The sequence below is a fragment of the Prunus dulcis genome, chromosome 6 (genome assembly GCF_902201215.1).
Source record: "Prunus dulcis chromosome 6, ALMONDv2, whole genome shotgun sequence".
Classification (NCBI taxonomy): Eukaryota; Viridiplantae; Streptophyta; class Magnoliopsida; order Rosales; family Rosaceae; genus Prunus; species Prunus dulcis.
Window position 1 is genome coordinate 21,816,917 of NC_047655.1, and position 25,151 is coordinate 21,842,067.

Sequence of the window (25,151 nt, forward strand, 5' to 3'; positions counted from 1 at the left end):
TATATGTATATACATTTGATAAAACCATAAATGTTTTTAAGCCTCTTTTCTACTCTCCAACTCTCTCCACACTCTCCTCTTATCTACATTCCCTTCTGCCAAATGTACATCCCATTCCATCAAAAAACCAAATACCACCCAAGTCTGAAAACAATTTCATCAACCACGGATCCACTTCATACAGGGGTTGGCCGAAATGGCTACAAGAATTACTCCAAATGCATCAATGCCTACTACAATATGCTCATATGCAATACAGTACCACACATGGAACATCAGTATTCACAGTTATGGACTCTGTGTGCAAACTAGACACGTCAAAATGTTACTGCAACTGCAACTGCTAAACCTAGATGGATGAACATGCAATTTCTAAACAGATACTGAAGCCCCATAAAATACCATTTTCAGACATATATCACAAGCTGCAAGCAAGGAATAACAACACAATTTAGCACGTTTTATACCACAGGGAACAGAAAATTTCCACGGCAACTAACTTTAGTATTTCAAAATCACATAATTAAACATTAACACTGGAAGGGTGCAAAATATGCTACTACGTGCTGAAACACCAATGATACCAACAAATTTACTGTGCATTATTACTCAACACCTAAGTCAGGGCCTACTGAGGTAATGGTGTGTTATAATCGAATAGCCCTTGGCACCAGGATAATTTCCCACACTAAATATGACTCATAAAATGGAAGTGAAAACAAGCATTGCCATAGAACCAATCCTATATGACAAATAGCAATTTGAGGCACTGCATCGTCCATACAGCAAAATCAATACACCAATACAAGTTTCATGGCAGCATGATCTACTTCACAGTTAAATTACATTATTATTGCAATATCTCTAATTACTAAACTTCACAACTTCAGTCACAGGTTAGTGAAATTATCCTTCTCAAATGATAACCATACAAAAACACAAACTAGTCAATAACAAATACAAAACCCACCTTAGAATAACTCCTTCTCTGCACAGAACCGAATTCGAAATCCCAGCCACACCTACAGCAAATTGCGACTTTTGTCCTAACCGAGTCTCACAGGATTGAGAAGGAGGAGGATGTTCGTGAACAAAGTCCTAACCGAAACCAAAATTTAGGGTTTTTTTTAGGCCCTCAAGGAGCAGAGAAGAAGAGAACGACGTCGATTCAAGACTCGAACTTAGAGGGAACTCAGACATCGTTTAAGGGAGACATCATTTCACGATTAAACCCTCTCTTTCACCGTCAAGAGCCCCCTCACCAAACCCTAAAATTCACTGCAGAGAGAGAACGACAGAGTGCTGCTTAGGTTGTCATGACAGAGGGAGAAATAGAGTGGTGCTGGTCGATGGACACAGAAACCGCCGAGAGAGGAAGAGAACCGTGAATGAAAGCTGAGAAAGGGAGACAAGCCTGCGTTAGGTCGCCAATCAAAGGCCAATAACGGGTTGATACATGTGCTTTTATATGGAGGGCAGGTTGGTCATTTCACGTCCACAAGTGATTATTTGAGAACACAATTTGTAAGCTGATTATTTCAGAATACCACTTTTAAAAAATGATTATATCAGCTGATTCCCAAAATTCTAAGGCCTTTTAAGGGAAGTACGCCCCACTGTGTTTGCCTTGTGGCTTGCTTTTGTTTCCGCCAGGTGGACAGTGCGTTTTACATATTCACTGACGTACGCAAATCCAGCACGCAATCCTGACCTAATGAAAGCTCAAAAGACCTAATGAAAAGTTTTTTATCCAAAAAAAAAAAGCTTCACTTGCAATTAAAATTGAATCTAATTTTTTGATGACCTTGAAATTAGTGGTGAACACTTTCCACTTTATAAATGTCATATATTTGTGCCTTGAAGTAATTGTTGAAAAAGGAAGACAATAACATGCCAACCAAAAAACAAAACAAAACAAAACAAAAAAAATTTAACCACAAGATCAGTAGAGTATTTGGTTTCGAATTGAAGAGGGGCCAGATTTGACTTTCTCAAGTGTCAGTGAATTTTTGTTCTACCACACAAATTTGAACAAGACAGTACTATTCTTTGTCATTACTTGGTCTACTCTCACGTCTCCTTACTCTTTATAAATACCACATCTTCACCACTCAAAATCTTACCAGCAGCCAAGCAAAGCAACCATGGAACAACAAGACATCCTGTTCTACACGTTCCTTTCCCTTATCTCCATCCTTTTCTTGCTCCAAACAAAACGTCGGCGTTACAAAAACCTCCCACCAAGCCCACTTTCCCTCCCAATCCTCGGCCATCTCCATCTCCTCAAAATCCCTATCCATCGAACCCTCCAACGCCTCTCACAAAAACACGGCCATATTTTCTCTCTCTGGTTCGGCTCACAGCGTGTGGTCATCGTCTCATCCTCGTCAGCCGCACAAGAATGCTTCACCAAAAATGACATCGTTTTGGGCAACCGTCCTCGCTTGCTCGTAAGCAAGCACTTAGCCTACAACAACACCACCATCGGCACGGCCCAATACGGCGACCACTGGCGCAACCTCCGCCGCATTGGGGCCATCGAGATCTTCTCAACCTCTCGACTCAACGCATTCTTGAATGTCAGAAAGGACGAAGTCAAACACTTGCTACTCAAACTTTCACAAAACGCACGTGACGATTTTGGGAAGGTGGAGCTCAAGTCCATGTTTCTTGATCTCACTTTGAACGTCATAATGAGAATGGTGGCCGGGAAGAGGTACTACGGCGAGGACGGGTCGGTGGACAAAGAGGAGGCCAGGCAGTTCAGAGAGATCATGGAGGAGATTTTTGCTTATGGTGGGGCAGGGAACCCGGCGGACTTCTTGCCCATTTTGAATTGGGTCGGGAGTGTACATGGGTATGAAAAGAAGGTGATGAAGCTGGCTAGGAGGACGGATGCGTTGTTGCAAGGTCTCATTGATGAGCACAGGAGCGAGGGTAGAAATGGAAGTACAATGATTGACCATTTGCTTTCTCTGCAGGAGTCACAACCTGAGAATTACAGTGACCAAACTATCAAGGGGCTTATTCTGGTAAGTCCAAAACCATATCCCATATGGTCACACATTTAAATTTGGTTCATGTTTTTCATGGTCTCCTCTTCTTTATTTATTAACACTTAAAGAGTAAATATTTACAGGTCATGTTGTTGGCGGGTACTGACACATCAGCAGTGACACTAGAATGGGCCATGTCCAATTTGCTTAACCATCCGGATGTGCTAAAAAGGGCAAGAGCTGAACTCGATGCTCAAGTAGGCCAAGAACGCTTGGTGGAGGAACATGATATCTCTAAACTGCCCTATCTTCAAAGTATCATCTCCGAGACTCTTCGATTGTATCCAGCTGCCCCAATGCTCCTACCACATTTTTCATCACATGATTGCACTATTGGGGGATTCGACGTGCCACGTGGTACAATGGTATTGGTCAATGCATGGGCCATACATAGAGATCCAAAGTTGTGGGATGATCCTGAAAGCTTCATACCTGAGAGGTTTCGGAGTGGTAAGGATTTGTCACACCAACTGATGCCATTTGGACTGGGAAGAAGGTCTTGTCCAGGATCAGGCCTTGCCCAACGTACGGTGGGCTTGACTTTGGGATCATTGATACAATGCTTTGATTGGATGAGAGTTAGTGAGAAGGAAATTGATATGGCAGAAGGTAAAGGCCTAACAATGCCTAAACTTGTACCATTAGAGGTCATGTGTAAAGCACGCCGGATTATCAACAAGGTTTGATAGCTTGATCTAGAACTAATATCCAGAATTGCGAAGCATTATCATTGTGGAAAGTTATTTCAATTTGCACGTTGTATGTCATAGCCAGTATTTTCTTTGGCAAGTAATAAATGAATCAATTGTGTGTCTGTTGTATCATTGTCAGTATATTCATGGAATAATTTGGGTAATGAATAAATTGAATCGGATATTTTCTGTAACTTGAATCAAATATTGTCATATGTATCCCCTTTATTGTTTTATTGTGTAATATATTGTCATATGTATCAAATATTGTCATATTGTAATATTTTGGGACACGTTTGCAGCATCTTCTCCGGTTGTTCGAATAAAATTCTATCGTTTGTTATAAAAGATTAGTAATAAAAGCCGTCTCGCTCATTTAAAGACTTGTGAGGATCTCTTTAATAAGACCCTTAGATTAATCCAACAACATATATATTTAGTACTCTTAGGGCTAGTTTGGTACGGCGGACTGTCATAGACTAGACTAAATACTGGGACTATCTTGGATTGGCTTGGCCTGGCATAAGCTGGATAAGACTTGTCCTGCGTTTGGTGTAATGTCGGACTAAAAAGTTGGATAACGAAAATAATATTATCCTGTGTTTGGTGTATGCTTGGACTGGGACTAAATTAAAATATTTTTTTATGTGATATAATATTTTAATTAGAAATTATTTTTACTATAATTCCATAGCAAAAAATTAGTATTAAAATTTTCCAAAACTTTAGGAACATGCCTATATTTTGAGAATATTTCCCAAATGTGAAAGCTCAACTTCCCTAACACAAATTACCAAACCGTCACTAGGTAATTGCAAACACAACATGCAATTGCCATCACTGTTTGCGAAAACCAACTATCTATTTGTCAATTTCTGAACCACTAGCCACATGACCTCTGCACTTGGTTTTATGCTTCCTTTCTTCCTGCAAACATGGCGAGACAATTTTCCAAAACTTTGGGAACATGCCTATATTTTGAGAATATTTCCCGAATGTGAAAGCTCAACTTCCCTAACACAAATTACCAAACAGTCACTAGGTAATTGCAAAAACAACATGCAATTGCCATCATAGTTTGTGAAAACCAACTATCTGTTTGTCAATTGCCGAACCACTAGCCACATGACCTCTACACTTGGTTTTATGCTTCCTTTCTTCCTGCAAACATGGTGAGACAAGCTCCAAACCATCCCAACATCATAGCAAGCCAATTTTCATAACATAAAGTTCTACTTAATTCATGGTAAATATCCAACACAAAGTTCACAAAATAAGATGATCAATGGTGCATATACAACACCAAGTTCACAAAACAAGAAAATCAATGGTGCATATCCAACAACATTCACAAAATAAGATTATCCATAGTGGATTTCCAGCACCAAAATTACAAAAGAAAGTACACATGTTAGTGTTCACAAACTAAGACAAGTTACCATAACCATATGTAGTCTGTCACACAATTGTCATCCATAACCAAGACACCATAGAAGCACCGTCATCCTCTAGCATGGTCATTAAGCAATTTTTGAACAAACACTTCTTTGACATCATCATCTAATGACTGAAACACTGCCACAGTTTGTGGTTTCTCCAAAATGAGAGTCAATGCATCAATTTGATCCATAGGAGAAAGACCCATGTCCTTGAGCATTTTGGCAATTTCACTACGATCTTCATTACCTTTCACTATTGCCTCAGTTACCATTTGCATTATTTTTCCAAATTCTGCAAATAATTTTTCCAATGCATGTACTATCTTGTCGGTTCCATCACTTGAATTTTCAGTTCTTCTTTTCCTCTTTCTTTCACTATTTTCAGAATGACTGACACCTTGGGACATGAGAGATTCATTCTCAGCTGCAATATCACTTGGATTAACTCATTGTGGCTTTGCTCCTCCATCATCTCCACTGGGACCTCAGATCCTTTTCCATTAGCACGGTCTTTTCCAAATATGTTAGCAAGTTTGTCATAAATTGGAAATGATTTGTTTCTCCATCCCTTTGCTTCCTTGTTGTGCTATGATTAAACAAGACATGTATTAGTGTACTTTCAACATGTTTCAATAATTAACATATAAAGCATATGCATCCATGAACTCAAAGAAAGTAGAAATTTGAAATTTGGTTGAAAACATACATGCACATAAGTTTTCCAAGCATCATCACTGTCGACTTTGATACACTTTTTGACATCATTCCATGCAAACCCACTAGTATTCGAAATGTCATAAATTATTCTCTATGTTTTTTTTCATTTCTTCAACTTTGACTAAATATGCGGATTTGCCTTTATATTTGAATTGGGACATAAGACATCCAAAACTTTCTCCATTTGTACCAATGTACCAGATTTGAAGCTACCTGTATCACATCGATGACCTCGAGTAACAAAATCCTCAAGGATAGTTAACAATGCATCTTCTTCAAATGGAAGCCATTTACGCCTCGTTTCTTTCTTCATTGATGATTTAGAATTGTGAACAGTACCACTTTCCATTCCTATACAACCAATATTCCATGCTATGTTTATAAATAACGCAAAACAAAAAATATATATTTTTTAATATAAAAAAGGATCAATACATAACTAATAAAATATCATCATGAACACAAGATTTAGCTTTCATATTTCATATTACATAACACATTCATTATTCAGTTTTTCTAGAGAAAGACAAATAGAAAATCAATTCGACTTAAACAAATACAATGATAAAATGTTCAATTTATAATTAACAGAAAATACAGATAGCAATAGCTCATAAACCAACACAAGTAGTCTGCAAGACTCTAACACAAATGACAATGGTTTTTTAACTAGTGGTGCCTATTTGTTCTCCACTAATTATACATTTGCAAGGCCATATCATTCCTCTTTGCAGTCCATTGGTCAGACGGTCTGATGGTGCCAAGCATATCACCTTCTACCATGTTTTCTCCATCTTCAAGTTCATTTATTTCATGCTCTATTGGATCTATGGACATCTCCCTCCTAATGAGATTATGTAGAAGGCAACAAGCTGTGATTATTTGACATTGGGTCTTTATTGGATAGAAAGATGGACTCCTAAGTATGCCCCACCTAGCTTTTATCAAGCCAAAATAACGCTCTATAACGTTCCTTGCCGATGCATGCTTCATGTTAAAATATTCCTCATGGTTGGAAGGTGTATGTCAATCTCTCCATTCGAATAGGTGATTCCTTGTTCCTCTATAGGGTGCAAGGAATCCTTCACCATTTGTGTAACCACCATCTACAAGGTAATAATATCCTAATAACCAAAAGGAAAATTCCTATTAGTATGTGCATGTATACATACAAAATCAAATATGCTTTGTAAATTTAAAACTAACTAATGCCTTACCATTGGGAACCTTTAACCCATTGGGTCTAGTTATGGCATCACGCAGCACCCTAGAGTCCGATGCAGAGCCCTCCCAACCCGGTAACACAAATATGAATTGCATATCTCTTGAACACACACCCAACACATTTGTTGCAATTTCACCTTTTCTTGTTCGGTATCTTGGCTTGTCAATTTCGGCTACACGCACTTTAATATAAGTCCCATCTAATGCTCCCAAGCAATTCTAAACAATAGAACTTGTTACTTTCATTAAGTTGCACAAAATCAAGAGAATCACTAGTTAGACATTAGGATCATACCTTAAACCTTCTCCACCTAGAATCCTCACAATTATCACGCACAGGGTCCGGGACTTTTAGTAGGATGTCTTGTAATCGCAAAACTCCTTGCAAGACGGAATTAAAATACCTACTAATGGTTTCTCCTGACCGGAAAAATCTACTACCAATAGCACGGTTCTTAACATGATGTGGAAGTACATGTAAGAACACACATACTTGCTCCTCCAAAGATACCAAACCATCATTTTTTACCCTTCCATCTTGGCGAAGTAAATCGCATAATAGACCAAAAGTCCTTCTATCCATTCTAAGTTCGTTGACACATTTTATGTCACTATTTCCTATTATACTATCAAGATAACGCAAACGAGTCTCACGTCTAACCAATGAACGATTATTCAAAGAGCGCCTTTCAATATGTCTCCTTCTCAATTTAAGCATCATCAACACAAGAATAGTGCAAGCACACGTTGTCTCTAAATGCCACAACTCCAACAATAAGATCAACAAAATCTTTCTTCGATCCATATCTAATACTTGTTATACAAACAAAACAATCTTGGTTTAGCTAGTTGTGATATTGAAATAAAATGTACATATAAAACATAAAAATAAAACCCAAGACAGAGCCCATAACATTCATACAATCCAATTAATATGCTTAGATAAATTTCTTTAAAAAAAACCTACACTAAACAATAACCCATAGCAAAGAACATGTAGAAAAATTGAAAGAATTGCAGAAAAATGAGTGGAAAACCTTTAAAAAAAACAAACCACCTATTGCTAACAAAAAGGCTGTAAAGCCTAGAGGCATGAGGCAAAAAAGGAATATGTCAAAGCTCTGTTTTGGTTGAGTTATCAGCTATTTGGGTCAAAAAAGACACACCAAAGCTTTGACATATTTTTTTTCTTCATGCATTCCTAATACCTCTTCCCCAATGCTCCCCCTTTCACAACAAAAGCAAAACAATGACCCCATTTCTACTCCACATTAAAAACCTAAAAATAAAAAATAAAAAATCTAAAAACCTTGCATCTGTTTGTTATTCCAAGTCTTCTTCTTCTTCTTTAAAAAAAAAAAATATATATATATATATTCTATATAAGAAGCATTCTTACTCTGTTCTTGAACCTATTTATTATAAAAATTTCACCTAATGGAAAATTTTCAATTCTTCACATAGCCCAATCCTTGAACTAGCATATCTAGCATTATAATACAAATTACACAGCCACTTTTAATTATCTCACTCAAAAGAACAAAGAAAATATCTCATGAAGGAGCCAAAGAACGAAATATTCTAGAACAAAAAAAATTGACAGAAAACCTAAAAATAAAACAAAGAAAAATCTCAAAACATCTGCAGATTCATACCATAAAATAGAGAGAAGAGAAAGATTGAGTACAATATTCAATCAAGTTGAGAGAATAGGAAGATTCAGAGATAGAAAGAGTGACGAACTGTTGAGAATCAGTGAAAATTGGCTTCAGTTCGCTTGGGAAGCAGAAGACGATAACAAACGATGAAAACACGCGAACGTTCTAATTGTCCCCCCCTTCCACGCGGGCTTAGCTAAGAACCTTTATTTTATATTGTTCCCAAAAAAAGTACGTAGGTATTTCATTGTCTCTTTCTTTCTAACTTACTAATAAAAAAGTACTTTTTAGGTCATGTTATGTTATTGGCGGGGACTAATACATTGCCAATGACATTGGAATGCGCCATGTGTCATCTACTTAACCATCCGCACGTACAAAGGAAGGCCAGAACTGAATTGGATGCTCAACTTGACTAAGAACACTTATTGGATGAACTAAATATCTCTAAACAACCACATTTTGCATGTGCCTAGCGGCCCCGATGCTTGAACCACATTTTTCATAAGATGAATGCACTACCGGGGATTCGACATGCCACTTATTGTGCGGAAACACTCTAAGATATTGTCGTTGATGAATTATGCGATGATACAGTTAAGTTAAAAAAATTTGGGATCTTTGATCCAATGCTCAAAAACTTCCCCTCCATATGTTGACACTTTAAATAATACTGTAGTAGCCCAAGCGATTCCACTCTATCCATTTTCACAAAATTCTAGTGGGAGAGACAGAAAAATTCATTGAAATATGAATTCATGTTAATTAACAATATCCTAGAAACATAAATATTCTATCCATCTACGTTATATATGGATGAATTAGTAACACCCTATGACAGTACTATGATTACATTCAAGAAGTTTTTTTTCATATTTGAGGTCTAAATTTTTTGGCTTAAATATGAACTACAAGGAATCTTTCGGCTTCTGTCACCCCTTCACGTTATCTAACTTGTATAGAAATGATATTGTGAATGTCCTCCAATGCTGCTATGTGAGGGTGGACTGAATTGGAGGGGTGGACTGAATTGGAGGGGCGTACATCGGTTACATTTTCGGCAAGTTCTTCGGCCTCTAAAGGGAAGTAGGTCTCATTGTCTTGTTTTGGCTTATTTTTGTTCAATATATATATCCACCAGATGGGGACAATTCACTGCCGTACGCAAATTCAACACGCAATCGCTGATGTAGCTAGCTATTCATGAAGAAATTATAGAATAGTAGGAGATGAAAGCTATCAACCAATCTAGGCCATCTCCAATCTTTGGACTCAAACCTAAAATATACCCTCAAATTTCTTCCAACCTAAGAAAAGGAAGAATCCAAAAATTGAAAAAACCCAAATTTAGACCCAAATATGGGTCCAAGTATTGCCTGGATCCAATACTATTCACCGGATCCATGCTGAAGTTGTAGAGTCCATGTGCTTGTGAAAAATAGTGGGATCCGCGCTGGTTACATTTTCTGATGGACTTATCTGTGGCATGGGCCACGTATTGGCACTATAAGCTAGAGCCGTTGGGCTTTGACTGTTTCCTTTTTTAAAAGAAAAAAAAAATCAAATAGTATCGCTGGGGTCGACATGCTGGTTGTTTCCATTAATTTTTTTTTTTTTTATGGAATTTGAATATGTTTTTAGGTCAAATTGTTCAAATAATTAAATTATGATGTTATTTAAAAAGATTAAATGAAGAAAAGTTATCCATTAAAAAAAAAAATAGACTTAAACAATTCTTATACAATTTAAATAAAGTTGCGGACTTAAAATTTGAGTCCGGAGGGTTGGGAGAAAAAACGATTTGAGTCCGGGCAAAACCCAAATAGTCTCTTTTTGAAGGGGGGAAATTTGGATTTAGTCCTTCATGGGTTAGAGAAGGCCTAACAAAAGGAAATAAAAAATTGTTGCAATTTGCACAATAATTGAATCTGCGTCTTCTCTGATTAGCTAGAATCGAAGAGTACTGATCTCCCTTGTATAATTGTATTAGATTTATATATGGAAGAAGAGACCTTGAGATTAGTGGACTAAGACTAGAATTAAGAGTGCCATTGGTCAAAACAATTTCCACCATATAAATGAGTCATATTTTTCTGCCTAAACCCCACCATGAAGTAATTGTTGAAAAAGAAAGACAGTACATGACAACCACAAGATAAGTTGGGTATTTGGTTTTGAATTGAAGAGGAGCCAGATTTGGCTCACTCAATCAAAGTCCCAATTCGATTTCCCCTCCTCGAATATCATTTATATCGAAGAAATAAAATTCTTTTGAATATGATTTAATGTAATTAAACAATCAAATCCAAACTTTCGCATGTAATAATTGATTAGTTTCTTTTTTCCTCGTTTGCTATACAATAATAAGATGTATATAGTGCATTTTCCATACAAATGGAACGATAAATTTATGGGTTTTTTTTCTCTTTTTGGTCATAGATAAAACTTTATAGTTCAAAACTCACAAGAAGTAGCTACCCACCATTTGAAAAATAAAGAAAGTACGATTCTTATCATTACTTGGCCTACTCTCACGTCCCTACTCTTTATAAATACCACATCTTCCTCACTCAAACTCATTATACTTAATAATAGCTAGCAGCCATGGAACAACAACAGATCTTGTTCTACACATTTCTCTCCCTTATCTCAATCCTCTTCACTATCAAGTTCTTGCTCCAAGAAAAACGACGACGTTACAAAAACCTCCCACCAAGCCCACTCTCTCTCCCAATCCTCGGCCATCTCCATCTCCTAAAGATCCCCATCCATCGAACCCTCCAACGCCTCTCACAAAATCACGGCCCCGTAATCTCTCTCTGGTTCGGCTCACAGCGTGTGGTCATAGTATCATCCTCGTCCGCAGCCCAAGAATGCTTCACCAAAAATGACGTCGTCTTAGCCAACCGTCCTAGCATGCTCATAGGCAAGCACCTAGCCTACAACAACACCACCACCGCTACGTCCCAATATGGTGACCACTGGCGCAACCTCCGCCGCATTGGGTCCACCGAGATCTTCTCAACCTCTCGGTTAAACGCATTCTTGAACGTCAGAAAGGACGAAGTCAAACACTTGCTGCTTAAACTTTCAGAAAACGTACACGATGATTTTGCGAAGGTGGAGCTCAAGTCTATGTTTTATGAGCTGACATTCAACATCATAATGAGAATGGTGGCCGGGAAGAGATACTACGGGGAGGATGCGTCGGTGGACAAAGAGGAGGCGAGGCAGTTCAGAGAGATCATGAAGGAGGTTTTTGCTTATACTGGGGTAGCGAACCCGGTTGACTTCTTGCCCGTTTTGAATTGGGTTGGGAGTGAACGTGGGTATGAGAAGAAGGTGATGAAGCTGGCTAGGAAGACGGATGCGTTCATGCAAGGTCTCATTGATGAACACAGGAGCAAGGATAAAAATGGTAGCACAATGATTGACCATTTGCTTTCTCTGCAGGACTCACAACCTGAGTATTACAGTGACCAAATTATCAAGGGGCTTATTCTGGTTAGTCCAAAAGTCTTTATATTTCATGAATTTATTTTAGAGCATGGTTTGGTTGCTTAAAGTTAATGAGGAGCTAAAAATTAAAGGAATCCAAAAGCTAAAAAAAAAAAGTTAAAGAAATTTGATAACTGTCAAAATTCTATTTGTTTTGACGAACTCCTCCTCAATTTTAAAGACACATATTTTGATATCGTGAGATACACTAAATCACATCGGGATGTTAAAAAATGACTTTCCCTAGCCACATGAAGTTTTATTTATAACACTCAAAGAATAAATATTTTCAGGACATGGTGCTGGCGGGTACTGACACATCATCAGTGACACTAGAATGGGCCATGTCGAATTTGTTTAACCATCCGGACGTGCTAAAAAAGCAAGAGCTGAACTGGATGCTCAATTAGGCCAAGAACAGTTGGTGGAGGAACATGATATCTCTAAACTGCCCTATCTTCAAAGTATCATCTCAGAGACTCTTCGATTGTACCCAGCGGCCCCAATACTACTACCACATTTTTCAACAGATGATTGCACTATTGGGGGATACAAAGTGCCACGCGGTACCATGGTATTGGTCAATGCATGGGCTATACATAGAGATCCAAAGTTGTGGGATGATCCTCAAAGCTTCATACCCGAGAGGTTTGGGAGTGGTTATGATTTGTCAAGTCAACTCATACCATTTGGATTGGGAAGAAGGTCTTGTCCAGGATCGGGCCTTGCCCAACGTACGCTGGGCTTGACGTTGGGATCATTGATACAATGCTTTGACTGGGCGAGAATTAGTGAGAAGGAAATTGATATGACAGAAGGTAAAGGCTTCACAATGCCTAAAGTTATGCCATTAGAGGTCATGTGTAAAGCACGCCCGATTATCAACAAGGTTCTGATTGTTTGATCTAGAAGAACTAGTAATAATATCCAGCTTTGGGAAGCATTATCATTTTGGGAATTATTTCAGTTGTATGTTTTAGGTCGTAGCGAGTATTTGATTTGGCAAGTAAATGCATCAATTGTGTCTCTATTGTTTCATTTATGTATAAAACTCAAATTCAAACTGAAATGCTATGATATATAAAAGGTCAGAATACTCTTATATATTAACATTGTTTGCCACTAGACTTCATATAAGTTAATCCGACGATTTTCAAACATGTCATTGGAGAATTCACAATGTCTAAAACTATGTCATTGGAAGTCATGTGTAAAGCGCGCTCCATTGTCAACAAGTTTCTGATGACTTGATCTACAATTTAGGATTATGGTAAAAGAAATAAGATAATAAATAATTAGAATATTCAACATATTAATTCAAAGAATAATAAAGACAAGTGCTTCACTTTAATACATATTTTCACTTTTCAGATGAGTTTTTTGTCTTATATTTTTAATAAAGAAATGGGAGCCATGCTAATTCAGAAGACATTTTGCCAAATTTTTGACTTTCAGATAAAATTTATATATATTCCCTTCAGTTGCGTGGGCCATACATAGAGATCCAGAGTTATGGAGTGATCCTGAAAGCTTCAAGCCTGAGAGATATTTACTCTATTTTTACAACAAATTCTGATCTTGCTAGTGGAGACATGTCGTACAAGCTCATGCCATTTGGAATGGGAAGAAGGTCTTTCATACAATGCTTTGAGTGGGAGAGAGTGGGTGAAGAAGAGGTTGATATGACTGAAGCAAGGTAAAGGGCTTACAATGCCTAAAGATGTGCCATTAAGGGCTATGTGTAAAGCACGCCCCATCATAGACAAACTTATGAGATCTTGATCTATCCATGGAATTATATTTAGAGACAGGGAAACTGCAAGACACGATTGGAGTGTTGTAATTCATGGATATTATTTTAACTATTTTATCATGTGAGCAACGAAAGCTATCGCACATAGAGTCAAATATAATTTAGGGCTTGTCTAGTATAGGTCCTTACAATTTCTATTTCCTAGACATATACCCATCATTCTATAAATCTATGTGTAAAATCCAATTTCAAACTTAAATGACCAGTATGATATAAGAGGTCGTAGTATTCCTATGTTTTTACATCATTGCTACGATACTTCATATTTTATTTATAATTTATTCCAAACATTTCATTAACTGCCATAATTGTAATTAAAACTCCCTATTAATAGCATATCAATCACCCCATTTCTTTTGGTTGCCATTCCCTCTAACATATGGCCCCTTAAAATTGCAAATAAAAAAAATATGTAAATTACATATCCAATAATGTACATATGAAAAATATAAATATATACGTATAAAAATATAGGTATATTATTTACCCAAAAAAATTAACAAAAATAGGTCAATTACTTTGTAATTGAAATTTCCATACATTTTTTATAAATTAAAAATAGGTACACAATAATCTATAGAAAATAGGTACATTATTTAGAAGGAAAAAAAAAAGTTCATTATACTAGGTAAATTGTTTTACTAGTTATACATTATTAGAGAAAAAAATAGTTCATTATACTAGGTAAATTGTTTTACTAGGTACACTATTAGAGAGAGGAAAAAAAAACATTATTTTGAGAGAAAAAATAGGTACATTATTAGAGAAGAAAAATAGGTTCATTATACTAGGTAAATTGTTTTACTAGGTACATTATTTTGAGAGAAAAAATAGGCTCATTTAAAAAAAAAATTGTTTTCATAAACAAACAATAAAAAGATGATCAAATTATTTTTCATAAAACAAGTAATAAAGAAAAAAAATAAGTACAATATTTGGAGAAAAGAAAAAGGTTCATTAAAAAAATGTTTTAAAAATAAAACAATAAATAGAATATCAAATTATTTTTCAACATAATTAGAATGTACACTATTATTCATAAAACTATAATAAAAAAGAATACTGGTCGTATAATTCATAAAAAGAAAACAACATTAATTCCTAAATTTAATATTGAATTTAAATTATTAATACTTTAAATAGATTACTAGTCATAATTCATAGAAGGAAAACACCATTAATTCAAAAATAGATTACTAATACTTTAATGTGGAATTTAATATTTAATTTCAAATAAGTTTCTAAATTGGTTTCTACATCCATTACAACTATTTAGAGATATTTTCAAATTCAATGGGTGTCATTAGTTACACACCCCATAACACATTAACTTATAAATAAGGGTAGTTTTGGAATCCGAAAAATATAATAAATCATATTTTAAGTTATATTAGGTAACTTGCTTAGTTTGATCCTAGTCACGGGTATTATTTGAAAAAATTGGGTATTTTAAATAGAAAACTAAAGACATAATTTGATTGGATGGTGGATTTGTTTATGAGGATCCAATCTCAAATCCAATCCAATCTAGTTAGTTTCATGCTTATTTTGCTCATTAGGTAATTTTCATTAAGAAGTTTTTTTATTCTGTATATAATGAAAGGAACCTTAATAACCGTCCGATTCAATGCAGAGCTATTATTAGATTATTGGACTGAACCCTATAATTATAACCCCTTAATACATCCCCTCGTTATGGAAACTTCCGTGTCATTCACTAGTTTGGTTTCGGGTCTATCAGGGATGGACTCATGTTTTGACAAACTGGGGCCTGGGCTATGGTTTTTTTTATTCTTATAATTAGTATATATTAAGGTTTAGCCCAAGCCCAAATAAACCCTAAAGGTAAATTTAACCCAGTTCATATTGAAATTTTGGATCCGTCCTTGGACACTGTTGCATGCCATGCAAGCCCTGTGTGATCACGTATTGGCTGACGCATGCATTTTTTTTTATAATATATATTCCACGCACTCCCTTGCGTATATGTTAAAAAGAGAGAGGGCCCTCTATGATGGTGGAAGGTGTCAAAGTCCTTGTGAGGAAGAAAAGTGGAAATAAAATAAAATGTTGTAGATTCAAAGTTTCACACACTTTATCCGTTTGCTAGAAATTGAATCCACATCTTATTTTACCCGCATCAAATAACTTTCCCCAGTTTTTAATTAATTAATTAATTTATTTAGAAATTCCAATAACTAACTTTTTGTTAAAGAGAATAATTTGGTATTAATATCACTTTTCATATTTAGAAATTATTGTATGGTATTATAATACGACAAACCTGATCTCTTGGACCCCTGTAGTCCAAGAGATTTATGGTCACTCACCGTTGGATGTAAATTCAACGGTTGACTTGAATCGGGTAATAATCATTTATGTCATATTGCATTTATATATATATCATTTTGAACCATTGGATTAATATCCAACGGTGGGTGACCACAATCTCTTGGACTCCTGTGGTCCAAGAGATCGGGACTGTATAATACGATATTATAACTCGTTGATGTGTTAATAGTGCATGACACACGATCATGTTATATCCTCTTCTGGCAGGCTGGGTGTCATGAGGAGAAATATAATAATAATTATTATTATTATTTTGGTTGGTGGTTGGTGATTTTTAAACTTATCCATTGCCTCTCAGTTATTATTGAATTTATCTACTTAAACTGACCAAGTTCCAACGATGAAAATGGACCTTTAGCAAAATTTTAATTTTTTTAAATTAAAAAAAAAATCAAAGAAGTCCTTGCTTGAATTTCGAAGCTCATATTTTTAGGTGTTAAATTTTGAGGTATTTAATTATATACTCATTCTTAGTATTAGTGATATAAATAAATTCCATACCATTTAATTTCTATAAATAAATCTAAGAAAACTCAAAAACAGGATAGCTGACTCCCTTACGTATGTGCAACCCAAATAGAAAGGGAGTAGAAATACAATAAATGTTGTTGATTCAAAGTTCAAACACATTATCAATTTGTGAGAAATTGAATCAAATCACTTTCGACCAAATAAGTGACTACTTTTATTTGTCAAGACAACAATGGCGGCATTCCAAAACATACACTATTCTTCTTTTATTTAACTAATTTTCTATTTAATCTTCAAACAATCTATTAAAATCTCAATTTAATACAGCCCCTTATATTCCACGCACTCCCTTACGTATGTGTTACCCAAATAGAGAGGGACGCTTGAATAGTAAAAATACATACACTATTCTTCTTTATATTACTTGGGCACTACTTCTTCGAGAAGCCTGTCCCTTGATATATAAATACCAGAGTCTTATCTTCAACCAATTACATAAAGCAAAACCAACTATGGAAGACATCTTGTTTTACACATCCCTCACTCTTATCTTCATCCTATTTACCTTCAAGTTCTTGGTCCAACCAAACCGACGTCGTTACAAAAACCTTCCACCAACCCCACCTTCACTTCCAATCCTTGGCCATCTCCACCTCCTAAAACCCCCAGTCCACCGAACCTTCCACCGCCTCTCCCAAAAATACGGTGCCGTTTTCTCACTCTGGTTCGGCTCACACCGCGTGGTCATAGTCTCCTCCCCGTCCGCAGTCGAAGAATGCTTCACCAAAAACGACATCGTTTTAGCCAACCGCCCTCGCTTGCTCTTTGGCAAGCACTTAGCCTACAACTACACCACAGTCGTCGCCGCCCCTTACGGAGACCACTGGCGCAACCTCCGCCGCATTGGCGCCACCGAGATCTTCTCCACCGCCCGACTCCAGACTTTCTCCGAGATCAGAAAGGACGAAGTCAAACACTTATTACTTAAACTCTCACAAAATGCACGTGACGGTTTTGCGAAGGTGGAGCTCAAGTCCATGTTCAATGAGCTCACGTTTAACATCATAATGACAATGGTGGCGGGTAAGAGGTACTACGGCGACGACGTGTCAGTGGACAAAGAAGAGGCCAAACAGTTCAGGCAGATTATGAGCGATGTGTTTTTTTACGGTGGGGCAGCGAACCCAGCTGATTTTTTGCCCATTTTGAATTGGGTTGGGAGAGGTGGTTATGAGAAGAAGGTGAAGACGTTGGCTAAGAGGACAGATGAGTTCTTGCAGGCTCTGATTGATGAGCACAAGAGTAAGGGTAAAAATGGGACTACAATGATTGACCATCTTCTTTCCCTGCAAGAGTCGCAGCCTGAATATTACACCAACCAAATCATCAAGGGCCTTATTCTGGTCAGTCAATAATTCCTCTCTCTCTCTCTCTCTCTCTCTCTCTCTCTCTCTCTCTCTCACACACACACACACACGAGAATGCATTAGATTTTTATGATAATGTTTTTCTTACTAGTACTAGTCAATAATAGTAGGAACAAGGTAAGGAGAAAAAGAAAAAGACAATATAATTGCACAATTCATTGCATCATTAATGTGCCACGTGGATTGGCTATGCTGTATACACAGATATCAGAATTGCCACGTGGCTGTGAACTAGTTTTGGGCATATATTGGTTTCAAAGTCCAGCCGCGTGTTTTGGGCACTTATTGTTTACCCTCAATATGTTATCACATTTCTAAGGCACTTACGCAACTTTGCAGTAAAGTAACCACATTAATAGAAGCGTGAATCATAATTTGACATCTATATATATAAAGCAAAAGGCAGAGAATGGTGAAACATTCAAAATATCAGAAAATACCTTTGGTTAATGCAAACATTAAGAATTCAAATTATTAATTAAATGAGGATAATACAGTAAATTCACATTTTTTCATATTTAAAAAAAGAAAAAGAAAAAGAAAAAGCAGATAATGGATCCTATTTTTAGGGAACACAACTACCCGTTATCTTTTTTAATTCTAAAATAAATTTAAATTTTTTTAAAAAAAAGCCTCTTGCAGGCGCGAAAGCGCGTGCAGGGAGGCTAGTATATATAAAAATAATTTATTAAAAATAAGAAGAAAAAAAAAACTTATGCATACATGTTACACTGCTATTGACAGTAGTCTAGAAACTCCTACTTACATAATAAGGAGAGAAGTATCCTTTATGTAATTTTCCTCGGAAAATCTAATCTTTTCATTTTTGTTTCTTTTGAGATTAATTTACAATATGCATCTTCGATCAGGTAATGTTATTAGCTGGTACTGATACATCGGCAGTGACACTGGAATGGGCCATGTCCAATCTACTTAACAATCCGCACGTGTTAAAAAAGGCTAGAGTTGAGCTAGATGCTCAACTAGGCCAAGAAAACCTAGTGGATGAACCAGACCTCTCTAAACTACCCTACCTCCAAAATATCATCTCAGAGACCCTCCGTTTATGCCCAGCAGCTCCATTGCTAGTACCTCATTTTTCGTCCGATGACTGTACTATCGGAGGATTCGATGTGCCACGTGACACAATGATATTGATCAATGCATGGGCTCTGCATAGAGATCCTCAACTGTGGGATGATCCTGAAAGTTTCATGCCTGAGAGGTTTGAAAGTGGTGGCGATTTGTCCCACAAACTCATTCCGTTTGGGCTTGGAAGAAGGGCTTGCCCTGGATTAGGTCTCGCCCAACGTGTGGTGGGCTTGACGTTGGGGTCACTGATTCAATGCTTTGAGTGGGAGAAAATCAGTAAGGAGGAGATTGACATGGCTGAAGGTAAAGGACTCACCATGCCTAAAGTTGTTCCATTGGAGGCAATGTGTAGAGCACGGTCAGTTATGACCAAGGTGCTATCTTGATCTATGGATATATATTACTTATAATTAATGTCGTAACAAAATAGGTAATTAGCTACAACACATGTATACTCGAGCATTGTAATTTTGAAGAAATATTTTATGTCTTCCAATAAATATTCATTTGACTAGTCCTTTTGGGGCTTCATTCATTTCTCTCTTTCAATGTATGCAGGTGGATGTATTCAGACAATGTTAATCTTTGAAAAAGGACTATGTTAAAAAAACAAAGGAACGAAACAAAAAACGGCAAAGTTAATTTGCGGCTGACTATATTTGTCATCCAAATTTTTTGGGACCAAAGTCTCACATTCTTAAGAAACTAAATTATCAAATTCAAAGTCAACGGGGTCTAGATTAGTGAAAAATGACATTGATTTGCATACTAGTGGTCTCATGTTCGAATCTCTATGACACCTGGGCAATGTTTGTGTGAGAAACCCTCTATCTTTTCCTAACTTTTGTAGTAATTTTTGCATATTCCGGGTACACCTTATGGCTGGTGTACCATCCAATATGCATAGAACATGTGGGTATTTTGTCTAATACACATAGGAAATAAAAATAAAATATTTTCCTCTGTCCTATGTGTATTGGATGGTACCCTCCTATACGTGATTTATGCTGAACATACAAAAATTTCTCGTAACTTTAGCAAACACGAAAAAACACCAAATCCAAAAGCCAAGTAAAACATAATAATAATAAATTTACCTTATTGTCACATACCAAACTAAACCCAGAAAAAGCTGTGAGTTTGAAAACCCTAAGCATAATCCTACATGACACTTACACTAATAAGAAAACATACATTGTAAAGTATGTGAACAACTGGATAAAAAAAAAAAAGAAAAAAAAAAAAAGAAGGTAAATTGAGAATGAAAAGGCTCTCGTACTAGGTGGGAAGGCAACATAAATAAATTCAGAATGGCTTGGGTATTAAATTATCCACAATGGGCTCCTTAAATCACATTTTAAGACAAATTTTAGAGAGGAATTAGAAAAATACAACTACAACCATGCTTCCTATCCACCTCCTAAAATAGGGAGACCTCTAGGAGCTCTCAAATCAGAGGAGAGAGAAAAAACTCCATAAACTAGAGAGTATAATTGGAGTTCAAATTTTATAGAGAGTTCATAAAATTGTTTTTGTGTGTTTTTAGCTAAATTTTAACTATAAAATAAGGAGCATGATTGTAGATGCTTTTAGAAGCTCCTTATTTTGCAGGACAAAAAAAATAAATAAAATGATGTCTTTTCATTTACAAATATAGTCTCCCAATATATTCAGCCACTTCAATATATTTGGAAGTCTATTAATTTTGAGGTTTGTGCCACTTAGCTCCCTATTGAGTCCCAAAAAATCCACAGTTCGGCCCAAATGAATTTCCAGCCCAGTGCGACACCTTATTAAAAAGATACCCGATTCAGAGCGAGTGAAATTTGTCATGCACGCTTGCACTGGTTTACAAGCCCATGCTAATTATCTCGTCAAGCATCATATTCCTTTTCAAAGGCGACAAAATTCAAGCACGCCAAGCGAAAAATCATTATTATTACACCTAGCCACGCTACAAGCTTAAGTGGGCCCAAGCCACGTAAATGCTCAAGCCTTGCTGAGTGGGTTGTGGTATGGATGGTAACGAGCATTCATGAGGCCCATTGATGAGCCGAGAAATGGAAGTTTTGGCTGCTTGGGAGCTCCAAAACTCGAGTCCATTTCTTGAGCCCAAATATGTTGGTAAGCATAAAGAGAGAAATACATAGCCCAATACTTTAGAAAATTAGCCCATCACCTTAATAAAAATAGTTCATCACTTTAGAGAGTTAGCCTATTCCCTTAGTGGGCTAACCCATCACCTTAGGAAGGCCCAAGAAACCAAGAAAAGTATCTGCAGGTCTCCAGCACATGCTGGAGACAAAGACCATGACAAAAGCCAAAGTTGCCCATGTATGTGAGCTGCTGGGAGACTCCAGCAAAGCAAACCTCAGGGATATTAGCGCGCGCAAGAGAAAAGGTATCCTTCAAACCAATGTTGTTACCTATCTCCTTCTTTTACCAAATCTTGCCATGAAATAGAGGAAGAAAGAAGGAGGGGTGATAACCAAAGATAGGAGATTATCACTGGAGCGGCTGTGGGAAGACTTCTGAACCCCCAAAATCTGGTCTATGTGTATTGGGCAGAGGAGGATTTCACAAAACAGGGATGGATTGAAGGGAGAGAAAAGAAATAAAAGAGGAGACTTTGTAAAATTGGAAAGAACCCATTAGGGTTTCTTGGGAAGGAGGAGTTTTCAGCAGCTATAAAATGGGGTATCCTTTACCCATTATCTCAATGACAACCAGATCCTGAAAGCAAGCATCATCTCTCATCCCTGAAACCCTGCAATTTCGAGTCCTATTCCTCCATCTCTTCCCATTTTCTCTTTTAGGAAGTCATTCCAGAGCTTGACAAAGCTTTCGTTAGGTTGCCGGAAACTACTCAACACACCCATTGTTCTTCCCCCACCTCTCTCTCTTCAACGAACTCTCTTAAACTTCCTTCCCCCCTACTTTAAAAACCTTGTTTCTCATAGGAACTCACAGCCCTCTCTCTCTTTAATGCTAAACTCATGATTGCTTTGCTTCCATGCTACATGCTTCTTATGCCAAGCTAAGAATCTATTTGTAAGCAATTGTTGGTTTCATTAGTGAAGGAGACCAAGGTGTTTCCTAAGGTTCAGTTATCCTTTCGAAGCACTCTTGGGGTCTGATCCTTAAACTCAGACCCAGGGGCAATTTTCACACATTTGGTTCTTTACAGCAGCCAGTGCCCATTAGTAACTGCTGGAACAAAAAATGCCCCTACACTCCCGAAGCATTCATTGGCAACCAAATTTTTTTTGGGTAATCGAAATATGCTTTGTCCCACAAACTCGTGCCGTTTGGGCTTGGAAGAAAGGCTTGCCCTGCAGCAAGCATGGCACAACGTGTGGTGGGCTTGACTTTGGGGTCATTAATTCAATGCTTTGAGTGGGAGAGAGTTAGTGAGAAGACGATTGACATGGCTGAAGGTAAAGGAATCAACATGCCTAAAGTTATTCCCTTGGAAGCTATGTGTAAAGCGCGCCCTCTTATGAACAAGTTTCTATCTTGATCTATGGATATAATATGTTAGAATAGGCCTATTTGTGGAAATCCCTATAGTAAATGTTTGAACGAAATACATAATTAGATGCAAGACATGCATAGTCGAGCATTGTAATTTAGAACAAATATTTTACCTTCTCCAATAAAATCATTTTGCTTGGTAGCATGGATAAGGTATTGTTGAAAGGATTGATTCCTTTTGGAGCTTCAATCATTTCTCTCCTCGAATGTATGCAAGGTTTTTTTACATCGTCTATTGTAGTTTGTTTAGAATTTTGTAAACACTACAAAAAAAAGTGGCAACAGTCACCATTATTTGGTGACATTTGTTGGGGTAACTAAAGGCTTTACTCACCAAAAAGGCCTTTTGGGGCTACAAAATATGGTTTGCTCAGACTTCTACAAAATATGGTTATCCTCCAACCCAATAATAGGACCATCTCCAACCATTGGGGTGGAAACCCAAATTTTGAGTTTTGAGCCCAAAATTCTTATCCAACTCATATATTTTGGGGGGTAAAAATTTGGGGTGGAATTCCAGTCTAAGTTTTATCTGGACTGGTAATTTGTGTAGAGCCCAAAGCTCTGTTTTGCAGCCCATGTGAACAGAGACGGACTCACAGTTGGGTCACTGGGGTCAAATGACCCTATGGAAGCCATGGAAATAGCCTTGGAGGTCCACTTGAGTTGGTTGTGTAACCCCTTGTATTGCCCTTCAAGTGCTTGATGTTTTGCCTGAGAGGAAGAGGGAGAAGGCTGCAAGTAGGAGGAAGAAGAAGCAGCGCAACGCGCTTCTGTTTTTTTTTAAAACACCCAGGCAAAACGATGCGTTTTGGCCCAGAAAAAATTTTAAAATAAAAAAAACCCTTCAGTATCCCTCCATTCTCCCACGTTAACCTGTTTTCTTTTTAATCTTTTTAACCTGTTTTGTTGTTGCAATCAGCAAGTCAACTTTGTACCATTTACTATTATTTGCTCCTCCCAAATTCCAATGACTGGCTTAGAAATTAGAATCCATGAATGATGAGCTTCACTTGTAATTTTATCTAAGGATGACCACAACATGGTTTTATCACCACTATTTAACACTTAAGAATTTCTCCACCAAAAAAAAAAAAAAAATTGTTTTCTTTATTGTGATTAGAACAAAATGCAGTAAGTTCTAAACCTTAATATCAAAATGATGTATACTGGTTTTAATTTAATGGAAATCAAATTTATAATTGATTTGATGAAATTTATGATTTATATTCATTGGTTTGATTTGTTGGATGAAGTTTTTGCTTATTTTTGTTGATTAGGTGGTTGTGGTTTTTTCATTTTTTGGGTTAATTGGCATAGGTTTGGTTTTTAAATTTTATGAATTGAAATCACTCAAAAACATACATTAAAAAAATGACAAATTGAAATCATTCACAGTATATTTTTCCAATAAAGGAATAAAATTTGAAAGAGAAAAAATAGATAAAAAAAATAACCCATTCTTAAATTTTCTTTGGAACATTTACACTATGACTCTATGGGGTTCGGATCCTGGGTCCGTCACTGTGTGAAGAGGAAAAAGAGGTGGGCCAGCGTGATAGCAAAGCTGTCTGGCTAGCACCCCTTTTGCGCAACACATGGCAGCTTCATGAGAGAAAGACGTTGGAATCCAACGGTTGAAAAAAGCTGGGTGGTTTTTTATATATTTTATTTTATTGCAAGAGTTGGGCTGTACTTGTTTTTATTTTTAAGTGAAATTCTATTATGCTTTGGAATTTTAATTTTTTTAGGTTAAAATGTTTATATTTAATAAAGTTGTGGACTCAAATTATGAGTCTACAAGCTTGGAAGAAAAAAATTTGAATCTTAAAAATGCATGAATAGTTATATTTTAAAGGATAAAAATTTGAATTTATCCCTAATATGTTTTGGAGATGTTCCAAGGGGCATGCTAATTTGTGGCTTCTTACAAGAACTGCTGTCAAATTAGTCTCCCCTCTGTCATAATCATAGCAGCAATAATGCAATGCATGAACAAGAAGAATACAGAAGCCTTTCAGCCAAATTAAAAAAATAAAAATCTAGAAGTCCTTGCTTAAATTTCAAAGCCATTCAGTTTACATGCAAAACTGTGAAGCTTCCGTGAAACCCATGCTTATCCAATTTCGGTCAATTTCATACAAACCAAACTGAAAGCCTTGTGTTGTTGTGTCGTTC

At 36.7% G+C, this 25,151-nt stretch overlaps 3 protein-coding genes and 1 pseudogene across 3 annotated transcripts; 3 read left to right on the plus strand and 1 right to left on the minus strand.

Moving 5' to 3' along the window:
- The first annotated feature begins 2,133 nt into the window (after positions 1-2,133).
- Positions 2,134-3,942, plus strand: LOC117631373 (cytochrome P450 81Q32-like). The gene is made up of 2 exons (XM_034364490.1): positions 2,134-3,032; positions 3,140-3,942. The coding sequence occupies exons 1-2, from the start codon at positions 2,145-2,147 to the stop codon at positions 3,740-3,742; spliced, it is 1,491 nt and encodes a 496-aa protein (XP_034220381.1). The 5' UTR covers positions 2,134-2,144; the 3' UTR covers positions 3,743-3,942.
- A 1,307-nt stretch (positions 3,943-5,249) lies between these two features.
- LOC117630461 lies at positions 5,250-7,933 on the minus strand. The gene is made up of 5 exons (XM_034363177.1): positions 7,424-7,933; positions 7,258-7,347; positions 6,678-6,864; positions 6,118-6,255; positions 5,250-5,479 (listed from the first exon to the last, which is right to left on the minus strand). Exons 1-5 carry the CDS (start codon positions 7,931-7,933, stop codon positions 5,250-5,252), a joined length of 1,155 nt encoding a protein of 384 aa, XP_034219068.1.
- Positions 7,934-11,387: 3,454 nt separating this feature from the next.
- On the plus strand, positions 11,388-13,362 carry LOC117631740 (annotated as a pseudogene).
- Positions 13,363-17,401: 4,039 nt separating this feature from the next.
- LOC117629602 (cytochrome P450 81Q32-like) lies at positions 17,402-19,974 on the plus strand. Its single transcript, XM_034362131.1, has 2 exons — positions 17,402-18,323; positions 19,217-19,974. Exons 1-2 carry the CDS (start codon positions 17,433-17,435, stop codon positions 19,823-19,825), a joined length of 1,500 nt encoding a protein of 499 aa, XP_034218022.1. The 5' UTR covers positions 17,402-17,432; the 3' UTR covers positions 19,826-19,974.
- Positions 19,975-25,151: the final 5,177 nt, after the last annotated feature.

Excerpts from the sequence above, each read along its gene's own strand:
- LOC117631373 (XM_034364490.1), top strand. The coding sequence starts at position 2,145 with ATGGAACAACAAGACATCCTGTTCTACACGTTCCTTTCCCTTATCTCC. Across the intron at positions 3,033-3,139 it reads CTATCAAGGGGCTTATTCTG|GTCATGTTGTTGGCGGGTAC; the intron begins GTAAGTCCAAAA and ends AAATATTTACAG.
- LOC117629602 (XM_034362131.1), top strand. The coding sequence starts at position 17,433 with ATGGAAGACATCTTGTTTTACACATCCCTCACTCTTATCTTCATCCTA. Across the intron at positions 18,324-19,216 it reads TCATCAAGGGCCTTATTCTG|GTAATGTTATTAGCTGGTAC; the intron begins GTCAGTCAATAA and ends ATCTTCGATCAG.
- LOC117630461 (XM_034363177.1), bottom strand. The coding sequence starts at position 7,933 with ATGGATCGAAGAAAGATTTTGTTGATCTTATTGTTGGAGTTGTGGCAT. Across the intron at positions 6,865-7,257 it reads GAACAAGAAAAGGTGAAATT|CGTTATTTTGGCTTGATAAA; the intron begins GCAACAAATGTG and ends AACGTTATAGAG. Across the intron at positions 6,256-6,677 it reads TGGAGAAAACATGGTAGAAG|GAATGGAAAGTGGTACTGTT; the intron begins GTGATATGCTTG and ends TTGGTTGTATAG.